The sequence below is a fragment of the Pelmatolapia mariae genome, linkage group LG7 (assembly GCF_036321145.2).
Source record: "Pelmatolapia mariae isolate MD_Pm_ZW linkage group LG7, Pm_UMD_F_2, whole genome shotgun sequence".
Lineage (NCBI taxonomy): Eukaryota > Metazoa > Chordata > Actinopteri > Cichliformes > Cichlidae > Pelmatolapia > Pelmatolapia mariae.
Genome location: NC_086233.1, coordinates 13366351 through 13381300, shown reverse-complemented (window position 1 = coordinate 13381300; position 14950 = coordinate 13366351). Strand labels below are relative to the sequence as shown.

The 14950-nt window shown below is 39.0% G+C and overlaps 1 protein-coding gene across 1 annotated transcript; it reads left to right on the top strand.

Moving 5' to 3' along the window:
• On the top strand, positions 1 to 14279 carry brap (BRCA1 associated protein). Its single transcript, XM_063477984.1, has 13 exons — positions 1 to 361; positions 538 to 699; positions 2523 to 2727; positions 2963 to 3152; positions 3552 to 3665; positions 5214 to 5362; positions 5725 to 5800; positions 5929 to 6067; positions 6780 to 6889; positions 6965 to 7054; positions 7709 to 7812; positions 8556 to 8695; positions 12612 to 14279. The coding sequence occupies exons 1-13, from the start codon at positions 283 to 285 to the stop codon at positions 12839 to 12841; spliced, it is 1788 nt and encodes a 595-aa protein (XP_063334054.1). The 5' UTR covers positions 1 to 282; the 3' UTR covers positions 12842 to 14279.
• The last annotated feature ends 671 nt before the right edge of the window (positions 14280 to 14950 follow it).

The following is a 14950-nucleotide window of genomic DNA, read 5'->3' as shown; positions in this document are numbered from 1 at the left end:
AGAAGGGGAAGTGGTTCGACACAGCTAGCTTGTATTAGCATTCAAAACAAATCTGATTTGTGTTTTTATGCGCGGAAAAGAAAGAAAAAACAGTGCTTAAAATGAAAGTTTTAAAGCTAAACTGAAAGCTCTTTGCTTCTGCTGTATTTGTCTGCTTACTGTAATTAGACACGAACTGAATATCTTGCCAGTCATCCAGCTAGCTCTACGTGCTAGCTGTTTTAGCTCAGCTGTCAGCGGCTTGTTTTGTTCTGTGTTAAGTGGCAGCCCCAGTTATAACACATGAGTGTGTCGCTGGTCGTTATTCGTCTGGAGTTAGCCGACCAGTCACCTTTTCCACAAGGTTTCCAGTACTGCGCTGGTGAGTTTTATTCTCTTAATTTTCAAATATCTGCTCAAAGTTAAACAGCTAACCAACAGTAGCCGTGAAGACCCATTTGTCCACTGTTAGTCGTTTTACTGTTTCCACAAGGTAATTTCAAACTAACGAGTTGCTTCATTAGAGCTAATGCCTGACTCTGTTCTTCTCGTGTGCAGTTGAAGGCATGTCAGAGGAGGAGCTGCAGGAGAAAGCTCTGGGTTTAGCCAAACACAGTCTGAGTGGAAAAACCGACCTGGAAAGATCAGCTGTGCTGCACCAGCACATCGGCAGCAGAGCCATGGGGGACATGGTGATAGAGACCTTTGAGCCCAGCCCAAGTAAGAATTTTCCTGATGTTTAAGTGTACCTATATATGACATAAAATATGAAAAGCATAAAAGGTCAGCTCTAAGTGCAAGACTTTACTGTCCTTTGGGGAAGGTTGTCTTGGGATCAAAGTTTTTACCACACTGAACCTAATTCAGCATCTTAATAACTATTAATGTCAACGTTTGTATGGTTAGTAAATAATCTTTCTGAAAAGCCAGGCAGGTAGGAAATAACAGGGAAGAAAATGAAAGTGTAAAATACTGACACCAGTAAAATACACTCTCTTTTCCATATGTGGTCATCAGGTGACTGTGTATCATGTATAAAACACACAATACTTTCTGGCCATTTTGTTAGGTTTACCCCTACTATGTCAGGCCCCTTTTGCATCCAGACATGCCTTAATTCTTCATTGCACAGGGCTAACAAGGTGCTGGAACTGTTACTCAGAGTTTTTGGTCTATATGATGATAGATTTGCTAGCTACGCATTCGTGACACATATCTCCCGTTCCACAACATCCCAAACATATTGTATTGCAGCGGTCCCCATCCTTTTTTGCGCCGCGGACCGGTTTAATGTCAGAAAATATTTTCACGGACCGGCCTTTAAGGTGTTGCGAATAAATACAACAAAATAAAATGATACGACCAAGACAAAAACTGTGGTATTTTATAAATATAATAATAAACGCAAATTCACTGTGTAATTGTGTAACTTTATTAGCAGCGTCCTCCTGAAATGCACCAACAACATTGAGAGTAACATCCTCCTCTCTGCCCCTTAATGCTCTTTGGTCACTATGGTAATGCATAAATATTTCTTTCAAAATAAGACACACAACTACAACACGGGAAAAGACCCAGGGGGAAACCAAGTTAACGATAAAAACCCGGAAAACCATAAATTTCACAGCTGAGCCTCAACTCTCGCGGCCCGGTACCAAATGACTCACGGACCGGTGGCCCGGGGTTGGGGACCGCTGACAACAGACAACATTTTTCACATCCACCTAACTGTTTGGCTTTGGTCAGTCTGTCTGAATTGTAGCCTGTGGAGATGGATGTGCTGGAAAATCCCAGTAGATTATCAATTTCTAAAATACTCATACCAGTCCTTCTGGCACCAACAACCATGCCATGTTCAAAGTAATTTAAGTCACCTTTGGCCTCCATAAATAAAATGTGCCATTTATACATATTCATCCTCTTTCTTGTCTTCTCATTTCTTAGTTTGTAGAGCCTCAGTTTCTCTTTTCGCCTCTACTCACATCTTACTTCATTCCTTCCGAGAGATGTGAGCTGAGGAAGCAACGAATTTTAAAGCCATTTTAAATAATTAGAACATTTGGCGTATTTAGGCGTAGAATAGGCCGCATGTCTATTCTACCTGTGAGCCAGCTCTTTCATGCATGGAGGTTAAAAACACTTCTCCAAAGGATCATCTGGCAAGCCTCCTCTCTCCTCTGTCCCGCAGCTGTGTTTGAAGAATGAAGACATCCTTTAGCATGGTGCATTGAGATTGATTTTCCTCTCACAGGCAGGCGTGTGGAGGACAAATGAGGAGACACAAATTAGAGAAATGAGGAAAACCCTTTCACAAGAACAGATTAATCAAATGTAATCAGTTCTGATAAATGGATTTAATTAGGATAGATTTAAGTATTTAAGTCTTTTTGGGAGTTATTTTACATATTCATAGACCAATGTTTTGTTTTGGTTTTTTTTAATTCTTGTAAGCAGGAATGAAAGTAAGCCAATTTAAGTTTGGTTTTGTCTGTTCATACACATTAAAAATATATATAATCTAAATTGCTGAATTTCTCTTCCAGACACAAGTGGACGTGAGGAGCGGAACAGTGAAATTCAGGATGCAAAGACTGGTGTAGACAGTCAGGAGGGTGCAGAGGATAGGAGGTTTGCAACAGGCACAGCTCCGGACTCACCCTCCAAGCAGCTCCCGGACCAGATCTCTTTCTTCAGCGGGAACCCATCAGTGGAGATCATTCACGGTATCATGCACCTCTACAAGACCAAGTGAGTCTCATCTTGTGTGTTTATGACAGATGTGATTTGGGCACTTTTTACCAGATCATTGTCAGCTAAATTTCAGCTGATAAAAGTCTGATGCTTTCTTTATCGAACTCCAGAGTCCACCTCAACCTGCATGTAATGATACAATTTCGCCATTTCACTTCCACCATTTCAAGCTAACATTGACGTTTTAGTCACAATTCTTGTTTGCTTGTTTTTTCCCTGCTCTTTATTGCAGCAAAATGACATCACTGACTGAAGATGTCAGGCGCAGCGCTATGGTGTGCATCATCACCGTCCCAGCGACCATGACCAGCCACGACCTTATGAAGCTCATGGCTCCTTTTAATGATGTCATGGAGCACATGAAGATCATACGGGACTCTACCCCTAACCAATACATGGTTCTCATTAAATTCTGCACACAGGTATAATGTCCTTCACTTTTCCCTCCGCAAGTGAAGTTTGAAGGATGTTGGTGTATGTTTTTGTAAGCCTGCATCAAAAAATTCAATGAATAGTGATAATTGTTGGTACTTGATGTGAGGTTTAGGCACTTCAGAGTTTTCAGCCTCTCTGTAACATAAAAAAATGCTGCCATATTGCAGAATGTTTTAGTTTTGTTTCTCAACTATAGTAATATTGATTTTTACAGTTTTATTATATTCTCACAGTTTTTTGGCAATAGACCTTGGGATTTTGATCAATTCAGAGTTCTGAGAGCTTCATGCTTAGAGATGACAGAAGAATATTAACTGCTGCTTTAATACAATTAACTGTATATAACTGTTCCAAATACAATACGTTTCCTGCTCTCTTATTTGTAGGCAGACGCAGACAGTTTTTACACAGCATGCAATGGCCGCCAGTTCAACTCTATAGAGGAAGCAGTGTGCCAGCTGGTCTATGTGGAGCGAGCAGAGGTCATCAAGTCTGAAGAAGTGAGTGATTTTTGTTTTTTAGCTTTTACACATTATTCAGTCTGCAGCAGGTGGGTGGTGTTTGTGAAGTTATTAGAGGATATTTATCTGAGAATATTAGAGATACACGTCAGTTAATGTTACAAGTGCATTGGTGGGAACAAAAACAAAGAAAAAGTTTGGTGATTTGTGGAAACAAGTCACTCTTTTTTTATATTCAGCAGAGTCCATTAACAAAAACTGTGATTTTTTTGTTTTGTTTTGTGTTTTTTAATTAGATCCTGTGTTTTGGGAGATAGAATTGCTTTACAATTATTTATTTTTTTTGTCAGTGGTGTCTGGAGTGAAACAGCTGGCTTACAGCAGGCAGTGTGCCAAATGTGTTTTAATATAACATTGACCATAACTTATACTGATTTTTTTTCCCTCTAAACTGCAACAGTTTCTAAGAACTGCTTTTAAATATAACCCCTTTTTGGCATTTTATATTACTCATTCTGCTTTAATAAAGGTGCTTTTGTCATCTTATGGTGTTATTTTTGTGCCTCTATTCTGAGCGCATGTAAAAAAAAAAAAAAAAAAAAAAAAAATGCAAGCGCAAATGTTGCATTTTGAGTAGAAAATTATTTTGAGTGAAGAAAAGTATTTCAGTGTTTGCTCTTATCCATATACACGCACACAATAACAGTCCCTCTTGCTCAGTTGTTGGATTTGCTCTTGCTCAGGTCTCTGCTCTGTGTGCTGACAGACATCTGTGGACCTGCTCTCAGTGTGTCACTTCTCCTCTCAACATATCTGCTCTGTGCACTAGCCACTGCATTCCGGAAACACGGTCCAGAATGTAGCTAAATCCAGTGGAGTGATTTAGTTTAAACTAGATTAAAACCAGCAAAAAATAAAAAATAAAAATTATATATTTTAAAATATAATAATTAAACATACTAACCGAAAATGGATTTAGCTACATTCTGGACCGTGTGTCCGGAATGCAGTAGCTAGCGAGCTGATTGGCTCTTTTGGTCTCCAATCAGAATTTTTGCATCCAAGTCTGTGATTGGTTGGTTTTGTGGCACACTTGTAACGGTTTGTTGAGAGCGGGAACGACACACTGAGAGCAGGTCCACAGATGTCTGTCAGCACACAGAGCAGAGATCTGAGCAAAAGCAAATATCAACAACTGAGCAAGAGGGGCTATTATTGTGTGTGTATATGGATAATAGCAAACACTGAAATACATTTCTTGCATGCAGCAATGAATTTTGTTCGCTCAAATTAAACTTTTCTTCCCTCAAAATCATTTTCTTCTCAAAATGCAACATTTGCGCTTGCAAATTTTTTTTACGTGCACTCAGAATAGAGGCACAAAAATAACATTATATCATTTCACCTATTGGTGTTTGCTGTTTACACCCTTTACATTGTGTGCAGCCAGAACGAATATAAGTCAGTTTAAATCAGTCCTTCTCTGTTGTTTCAGTATTAAAACCCAGAATTTTTTTAAAGTGATTCCTTGTCTCTTATCATCAACCTCCTTTCTTCCGTTCCTTCCTTCCTGCTCCCTCTCCTCAGGGAGCCAGTCTTCCAGTGATGGAGCTGACTGAGTTGCCCAAGTGCACTGTGTGCCTGGAGAGAATGGACGAGTCTGTTAATGGCATCCTCACCACTCTGTGCAACCACAGCTTTCACAGCCAGTGTCTTCAGCGCTGGGAAGATGCCTCGTGAGTTGAATGCACATACAAGTTCCCCTGTATTTACTACATCAGTTTCAACTTGGTAGTTAGCTAATTTTTGCTTACTCAATTTAAAACACTTGATATTAGACATAAAACCTATTTCTGACCTACTTTAACAAAGTATTTGAAAAGATCTGTTCTATCTGCCAGCTTTAAGTCAATCATGTGTGATAGTTTCTGTGATGTAGTTTAAATGCATTCACCTGATATTCACTCCACTGGATATTTCTCCAGGCTTTGTCGTTTTGTGCCATGTGTTGTTTTTGTCCTGCTCTTTACATGCATTCTCTTGATTTACAAAAGACAACTGCATGTTTGTGACAAAGCCGAATGTGTGTTGTTTTCAGGTGTCCTGTATGTAGGTACTGTCAAACACCAGAACCAGTTGAAGAGAACAAATGCTTTGAATGTGGAGTGCAGGAGGTAAGCTGTATCACTCTCCCACAGTGGTGTAATAGAAGATAATCACTTGATCTTCTTGCTTTTTGCTTTTAACCTTCTTCTTTTTTTTCTTTTTTCTTTTTTGTCCCTCATTGAATCTTTCTTCATAGAATCTGTGGATATGCTTGATCTGCGGTCATATTGGATGTGGTCGCTACGTTAGCCGCCATGCCTACAAGCACTTTGAAGAAACACAGCATACCTACGCTATGCAGCTTACCAATCACCGAGTCTGGGACTACGCAGGAGGTACTGGATTTTGTGCATGCTGCTGTTAAAATGATGCATGTTCTGCTTTTTCTTATTTTCTGTTGTACTTATACTGTTACAGCAGGTGATGCTCATATACTGTACTGGAGTTCAATATTGGGCTCAGCCTTCAGACTGCTTTTCAGTTGCTAAATGTATGTTCTTTCTCTCTATGTTATAGAGAAAGGATAGCTCTAATATGGCCATCTCGGTCACAGAAGCCTAACCTCATGTGCTATATCTTCAAAACTTCTGTTTACAAGGGCAAACCTATCACCAGAAAGCTGGTTTTAAGGGAGAAGAGATGAAACACCTTATACAAAGTTATACAAAGATTATTTTGAGCCGCAAACCAGGCAAAGTTGTTGGTAGACTCCAAAAACAAAAAGTATGAAGCTGAAAATGAGCAGAATAGTTCATCTTTAAGGAGGGTGGCTGTAAATTACCAGAATAATTTGCTGCTACAATCATTTTTCTCCCCATAGGGGGCAGAAGAATACCTAAATAAGTCGGAGCCAGACCCATTATCAGCTTTTATGAAGTCCTGATAGCAAACAGTTCTGCCCTGTAGTAACTAGAGAGACAGTGAAGCCAAAAACAAGAAGGCAAAGTGTAAAAATGACAGAATAGTCTGTAATGATTTTATTTGATGTCTTTTGAAATGTGTTTTGGAAAATATAATACCTGACTAAGGCTATTGCTGGTATTGTAGATAACTATGTACATCGGCTTGTGGCCAGTAAGACTGACGGGAAGATGGTGCAGTATGAGTGTGAGGGAGACACCTGCCAGGCAGAGAAAATTGATGCACTCCAGCTAGAGGTGAGCATCTGCTGTTGTTGTTTTGTAACGGCAATCGACATCAAAATGTTCTAAATGAGTTCTCTCTGTCTGCAGTACTCATACCTGCTGACAAGTCAGCTCGAGTCTCAAAGGATTTACTGGGAGAATAAGATTGTTCATCTGGAGAAGGAGACAGCTGAAGAGGTACTTATGGACAAATGCAACACAAGTTTTGCAATCCCTTAATGAATATTGACTTATATCAGGCTGTAAAGTTTAGAAGAACCAAACTGAGGCATAGAAGTCGTGCTCTAGATTCCACTCAATTTACTGATACACATGTATGGTATGGTAAATGGACTGATTCTTATTTAGCGCTTTTCTACTCTCCTGGAGCACTCAAAGTGCTTTATACAACATCTGAACTAATAATCACAAATGAACAATTCATAGCAAACACAAAGGTAAACACTTGTAAGTTAGACTGTGTTACATCATGTTAGCTTGCTGGCAACATCTTGAACAGTATTGGCTTATATCTACTCATGGGAGAACTGTTGAGAGCAAAGGACTCACTAGCTGCCCCAAATACAATGAACAATTGCCACAGACACTAATATAACTTATCACTTACAGCTACTTATTCACTTATAAAATGTACATTTCTTAGCAGTTTAGAGTGGATTGGTTTGCTAAGCAGCACATGTGCAGTAGTATAGGACCCCAGTCCCAGCTTAGTCCTCTTGACTAGTGCCTGTCCATCTTGATTTATCTATTGCCCTCTTGTGGAAATGCAAAACACAGGTCCTTTGTCCCAGCTGCCTTTTTCTAACCTCTATCTTTTTGTACATATTTCAGATAAACAACATGAAAGCGAAATTTAAGGAGACATTGGAGCGCTGTGATAACCTAGAGCGACGGTTAGGAGAAATGACCAAAGACAAACAGAGCATAGAGAAAAAGTAGGTGTTCGGTTACTTTTTTATATTGTGTGCTCAGTGGTCCCAGTAGTTGTTGGTATCTGTGCTCTTTTTTATGAACCAATTGGACAGTGTGGTTGCACTATAGACTTGAGTGTATAACGCAAACTAAAACTCTAAAAATTATTTAGTGGAGGAGATAAAGTATCCCCACAGCAGATAAAACAATTCAACCAAGGCTCTCAATATGTAGTCTTGAGGTGGGAAAATTCCTCATTTCCTTAGCAAACGATTGTTTGACAGCTGAAAATGCCCTAACAAGCACTTACTTGGATCCCAACAACTCCCAGCTACTTTTCCCAGAACTCTAGGAGATTCAAGTGGGTGTTTCCAGGAAATGGCAGGATACACAACAGGTTACTAAAGCATTTTTGTGCTTTTTTTTAAAATAACTGGAACTACAGAGGAAATAGGATTAAATGCCTTATTTGAAGAGTTGTCACTGTGGCTTGCAAAATGTGCAGTGGAGCAGTAGATCTTTGTTGTTGCATGGCCAACCAGGTATTGGGTGTGTCACTTCTATGATGCAGGCTCAAATTGATAGTAACATTGCTTTTCCTGCTATAACAAGCCAAAGTGTCTGCTGTTAAAAGCTTTATTTACATTACAACTTCTTAGTTTAATTAAACCCAATCAGACACCCAGACTTTAGACCAAATGGTCTATAGGGCTTGTTTTTGTATGGAACCTGACAACATGCAGCACTGCTGCATTTCTACTTTCAGATGCACTCAGTTGAACAGTCGAGTGGTGAAGCTGAGCCAAGAGCTGACGGAGGAGCAGGAGATGAACCGCTGTCTGAGAGCCAATCAGGCACAGCTGCAGGTACAGCTGGCAGAGGAGGAACGCAAAGCAAAAGAAAGTGGTATGTAAAGAGAGACCAATAAGTCATGTACTAGTACTCAATATTGATGCTCTGTATTAACTCAGTGGGTTGAAAACTGTAGCATGCTGGTATAAACAGTTTTATCACAGTGGTGATATCAAGTTGTCGAAGCACAGCAAAAAATGGAACTTCTGAGGATGTTGATGCTTCAACTGAGAGGAAAAAACAAAAACGCTTCAAGTGCTGGACGTATTATTTTGTCAGCCTGCCAAATTCACAAATGAAAGAAGCCTCAGAGTGAACAATACAGTGCAATATTTCCATGATTAATGTGTGATTTTTTTTATTTTTAAAACCGTTGTGATACCCTATGTTCAGAGTAACATATACCAACAGGGAAGTGTAGTATGTTCAATTTGGCACAGCATGTGCACACATGCTGATAGAAGAGTGTAATTTAGACTTTTTCAAGGTTTTCTTTAATTGGCATTAAATAGCACCGGCTACAAATGAATGTGAACCTGAATTCTTTGTACACTTCTTGTTAGTTTTCATTTGTATATTTTTAATTTTAGTGTGTATATGCTCCAAATGCATGAGGTAAAGGCAATTGGTACAACACTGGTGGCCAGAGTACAGAAAGGATTCTTTTAGATATTTTGACTTCAAGCTTGCTAGTTCACTATTCAAGCTTGCTAGTTCACTATTGCATCACCTATTGCTTTAAACAGAAACTGATGAAAGTAGTCAAGAATCTAGAGCAACGGGTTGGTGCTAGAGAAGAATGAGTAACAGGACTGTTCCCAGTGATTGGCTGCTGGTTGCTTAGAATATGTAAATACTCAAAATGAAAAAAGGACCTTTGACTATGAAACAGCATGGGTTATTTTTATTTCAGGGCTGTAGTGAGAAACTAGTTCCTCTTTGCACAGGAATATTTGCAAATCATTAACAAATTGCTTAGCCTGCGGCTGAGTACAGTCATTCTGCAAGCAGACAGGAACCACATACACCAAAGAAGTGTTTTTAATGCAGCTGGACAGAGTCAAACACTTAGGAGATTCAAAAATTTTGTAAGCAGTCTCTCTGCTTTCAAACCAGCTTTCGTCTATATTTTCAGATTATTAAAATTTTCTTTACTTATGATTAAAATCTGCAGTGTAAGGCATTTACTGACAGTAGTAGTGTATTACTATCAGAGCACCATTTGCTCTGGACTCAACACAAGGCGGCTTTCATCACTGCTTTGCCTGAGGCAAGTTAAGTATCAGGTCAGAGGTTCGAATGGAAATTTTAGGTTTACAGTTTCACCATACCTGTATTTTTCCTGGCACAGTTGTGAGGATCAAGATTATTTAAACAAATATCCTCCTGGACATGTGCTGTTTGTTAATGTAGTAAAAATATAGTAAAAATGTCAGACTTTTGACTCTTTAACAGAATGTTATATTCTAAATGGACTGGACTTGCATAGCAGTTTACTACTTGAGGCACTTTTTACTACAAGCTTCATTTACCCAATGTCACACACCCATTTATACATGCAGGTGTGTGTGTGTGTGTGTGTGTGTGTGTGTGTGTGTGTGTGTGTGTGTGTGTGTGTGCGTGTGCGTGTGCGTGCGCGCATGTCTGGTTTGGTTGGTTTGTTTTGTTTTTTCAATTCACCTAAGCATATTCATAGACACTCAGACTCCAAAGGATGTATCGGGGGTAAGCTCAGGGTTCAGCCTCATGCCCGGGGACGCGTTGAAATACTTTGGAATGCCGACTGGAGGAGCCGGGGGGTGAACCACAAAGCTATAGTTGATAACCTGCTCTGCCTCCTGAACCACAGACATACATGTTCTTTCCTGTTGGAACTGACTGGAATCGACTTGAAATGATCACAGTCCTCCTGCTCATATTTCACTGACATGTACTGACAGATGATGATCTGATCATACGAGTTCACCATGTTATGTTGAATTTACTTTGCAAGCTCTTTGTGTTATATGAATCGAGCTAAAGCAGCATTTGTATAGACAAGCTGTTTCTGTTGCTTTGTTCTAAATTATTTTGAAAGCTCAATGAGATTTCTTTTTCTTCAAAGCTGACCCAGAAATGGCATCTTCTTATCTTCTGTAAACTTTATTAACTGAACTGCTCTTTCAGGTTTTTGCCAACAGTGCAGCCACTGATTATGTTAACACAGTAATCTGTTCTTGGCAGAGGTATAGCAGTCTTTTCTTTGTTTAGAGTAATTGTGGTGCAGCTTCATTTATTAGCAGCTGATATGCAGGTGGTGGATATGCAGAAATCAGTAATCTGGGTTAGGAACAGAAAAACTTGATCCACAGTGACATAAGTGTGACAGCATTCTAATCAAATATAATTCATATATTTCAATGTTATCCATAGAGTTACATTGTATTAGTGGTAGCATCTGCAACCGTGTGTGTGTGTGAGAGAGAGAGAGATTACACACGGGCAAAAATGTTATCATATATATGTTGTGGTAATCTATAATAGACCAAAAATCTGTTTGCTCTCTAGTAAAATTCTCATCACATGATGAGAGTTTTCATATTCAGCTCAGCAGTATCACTTCCAAGACTGGTAAAATCCAAGACTGTGGAGTTGACTTAGGACAGCTGAATGGGATCAATACTATACCAACCAGCTTGTCTGTATGAAAACACCAGAAGTCGTTTTGGGGTGGCAATCGGCTAAGCACGGTATTAAGAAGAAGGAGTATCCTTTCTCCCAGTCACACTTTCACAAGTGTCACAATTTCTTGTCTGTCTTCAGAACGCCTGCGGTACAGTGCCAGCATTGGTATAATGATAATCACCTTTGCCAGTCTCAGCTTTATCACTGAAAACAAAGCTGAGACTGATGGAAAGATAAGACAAGCAGTACTTTATACTTGCATGTTTGGTAAATTTCATTTGTTGTGATTAATTAGCTGACATATATGGCAACACTAATACATCAGCGATAATGTTTGCTAATAATACCAGCTGAAAGGCAGACCTCCAGTGATGTGTGGAATGTGACGTGGTTGTTAGAGGGTTGCACTTTTTTTTTTTCGCCCCCATTTCTTCTATTTTGTGTGTGGCTGAGAATTTCCCTCCAAGATCTGTGACTTTACGCCCCTTGTTTCCTCGTTGTATACTGCTGATTAGCACAGGAAATAGAACACTGAACATTGTATTTCACATCAGCACTTAGGGAAGAAAATATTTAGATTGTCAGCTTCAGACCTTATGATTATAATCTCTGTAGATTTCCATACTTTTTGTATAGCTTTTCTAATGCTTACGATTCTACATGTTTATGGAAGTTCACAACAAGGTCAGCAATGGGGGTTGCATGTAATCAGTAGCATGTTTCAAGTCCATTTCAAGCAAAGCATTTGTTCTTTTACATTGTGTTTACGAGTTCAGCCTCGCGTAAATGCCTCAGCAGTTCCACCCCCACAATGCTTTAAAGTAGCTTTTGATGTTTTTAATGATAAGTTTGTCAGGTGAAAATTTTCAAACAGTGTTTGAGAGGACTTCAGCTGACTTTGCAACAGTGTTTAAGTTTACAGAGCTTCACAGCAAACTATATATGTATAAATGGCTGTCTGTCCCACAGTGACACATAACTCATTTGGTTATTTGTGTCGTTTGAGGATTTAGCAAATGACTAGATGTGTAAGATCACAACTTAATACATCTAAGACCTGTAAAGCAGACTGACTGTTGAACAGGAAAAAAGTAAAGAGCACAGTGTTGGAGTAATAGTAATAACAAATCTGTATAAACACAGGGTTCCTGCAGCTGACACTGCTTGGGCCTTTAAATAAAACTCAATAAATGCTAGTTAGTTAAAACTGTTATCATCTGTCTGGATAAATATGAGTGAATGAATAAACACGTTTAGCTCTACTTTAACCTTTTCACTGTTTGTTGCTCGTTGGTTTCTTTTATAGAAGATCGTAAAGATGGAACAATAGCAGAACTGCAGGAACAGCTGAGAGACGTGATGTTTTATCTGGAGACCCAGCAGCAGATTGAACATCTTCCACCAGAGGCTCGCAGCGAAATTCAAGAGGGACAGATCAACATCCCAGCCAGCCCATCTGACGGCGCTCTGGGTTCGGCGGGAGCAGGCCCCTCCTCTGGCAGGGGCAGAAGAGGCCGAGGCAGGAAGAGGAAGTAGGCATGGCCTAAACTCAACTGGAACATGCTAGAAACTGTGTTGCTGCTTCTCACTGTGGACATGTTTGTGACTGAGCCCAGCCCTTTATTCAACGTGTATCTGCATTATTGTAATTCTCAATAGGGTAAAGGCAGGAAGGAGTAAATGTTGATAATATTTACCTGCACATTTTCCTAGCATAACTCCTAGCTCCTACAAGAAGAGCATAAGAGAGGATCGCTCAGTCACTCAAAACATCAGTGTGATCTAAATGTCCTCTTCTCTTTCCAAAACTTAAGAGTATATATTTTGATCATAATTTATATTTATTTGATCAGAAATATTTCATCTGTGCCCAGGTAGTACCATATTATAGTACTTCTTTTCAAACACTGCGTGATCTTTTTATTATTTTAAAATGCAAAGATGGTTCTTTTACAAGTGAGAGTAGAATCAAGGAAATTTATGTCCACATTTTCTGAGTTTTTCCTTCATTTCTTTGGACTCGGCTGTTTCATCTGTTATGTTCCAATGTTTTTTTGTTTTTCTTTTTGTTCCTCCATTTTCAGTAGAAACACTCGTCAGAGAACATGGAGGAGAAAATGCCTTTTTCAGCAGTGCATTGTATTGGGACAGGAGTCAGTATTCACAGAATGCACAGTATTTTTGTATGAGGAGCAGGAAGCATGTTTTGCCATGTTTTCACCATCTAGGTTAGTGATTCCCAACCACTAGTACAACTTGTGTACCTCAGAGGATTCTACAGCATTACCAGGAAGTAGTTCAAAGGATTGTGTATGTTTGCTAATGATTTATTGAAACTATGTGGATCATGATTTACTGCTCCTTCCATCAATCTGTATTGTCCCAGTATCCCTTATTTTCCAGCTAATTTCCTGGAAATCTTTCTCAGAATTTCTCCCATAATATTCCCAAGACTGTAGTTATTGACTCTAAAACTACAGTCTAATACGATTTTTTTAATTTACCCTTTAAAACTCTTAATATTACTGGCTGCTATTCTATTATTCCTCCATTTAAAGATTTATTTTAAATTACAAATATTGTGCCATTTGATGGCATTGACCTTTGGCTCTAAGACATTATGATAAGCATCTGTATTATTATGCCATATAAACATTAAGATATTCCGAGAAATGATTAAAATAACCAGGGTACATTAGTTGTACCCTGGTTATGTGTTACATACAATACCATTGCATACAATACTGTGATCCTTAGAGCTTGTTTAGAAAAATGCCAGAAGCATCTGTGACCTTTACAGTTACAATCCTGAACATGGTGTCATAACCTAGATGATGAAATAAGTGACTCAGCTCCCTCCTTGAATACTAAGATTTTTTTTCCCTTGCAAAATGTTCACAATAAAGCTTTAGATGAATCCCTAAGGCCTTAATTAAAAACTGGTGCAGAAAGCACACATTGATTTTTTTTTTTTTATAAACAGCCACTCAAAAGATCATTTCTATGCAAAAGATTCTTTACAGCCCCCTAAAAGGAACAGTTTAATAATTTCAGAAATGTGAGATTTGCTGTCAGTTATTCGTGATGATAACTATGACTCCATTGTCTGTCAAGATATTTCACACATATAGCCAATGACGACAACAGGAACCGAGCTAGCTGGTTACTGTTGTTTGTAGACATGAGTATAGTATCGCTCTCGAAGGTTAAATGAAAAGATGTTTTTCCACAGTGATCATCAAGAGAAAAGCTGGAATGTACCTGTAGCGACTGCTTTCAGAGAGGAGATAAAGAGCTGTTTTTTTCAGCCATAGAAGCTTTCATTTAAAAACAAAATATGGCAAGTCGTGCTCCTGAAAACATCAGTTCATGCTGGGGTTTTGTTTGTTTGTTTGTTTGTTTTCTTGGCATGAAAGTGTTCAGTTTTTTGTTGTTAACACTAAAACTGTGCTGCCACTTTCAATAAAACATTTTCTGAAGTTTTTCTTGTTCTGGGGTAAAAAGTGTGTGAAGCTGAAACAGATGCATACTAGGCTGCCGTCAAGTGACGAATGATCTTTGTTGAAATGACATACTACGCAGCTGTGATGTTAAAGTGCAGACTGTCAGATCTACCACAAGGAAGATGCAGTCATATCTAACTAA

Coding starts and splice junctions, on each gene's coding strand:
- brap (XM_063477984.1), top strand. CDS start 283: ATGAGTGTGTCGCTGGTCGTTATTCGTCTGGAGTTAGCCGACCAGTCA. Junction 6,890..6,964: donor TTGATGCACTCCAGCTAGAG/GTGAGCATCTGC, acceptor CTCTGTCTGCAG/TACTCATACCTGCTGACAAG. Junction 7,813..8,555: donor AAACAGAGCATAGAGAAAAA/GTAGGTGTTCGG, acceptor TTCTACTTTCAG/ATGCACTCAGTTGAACAGTC.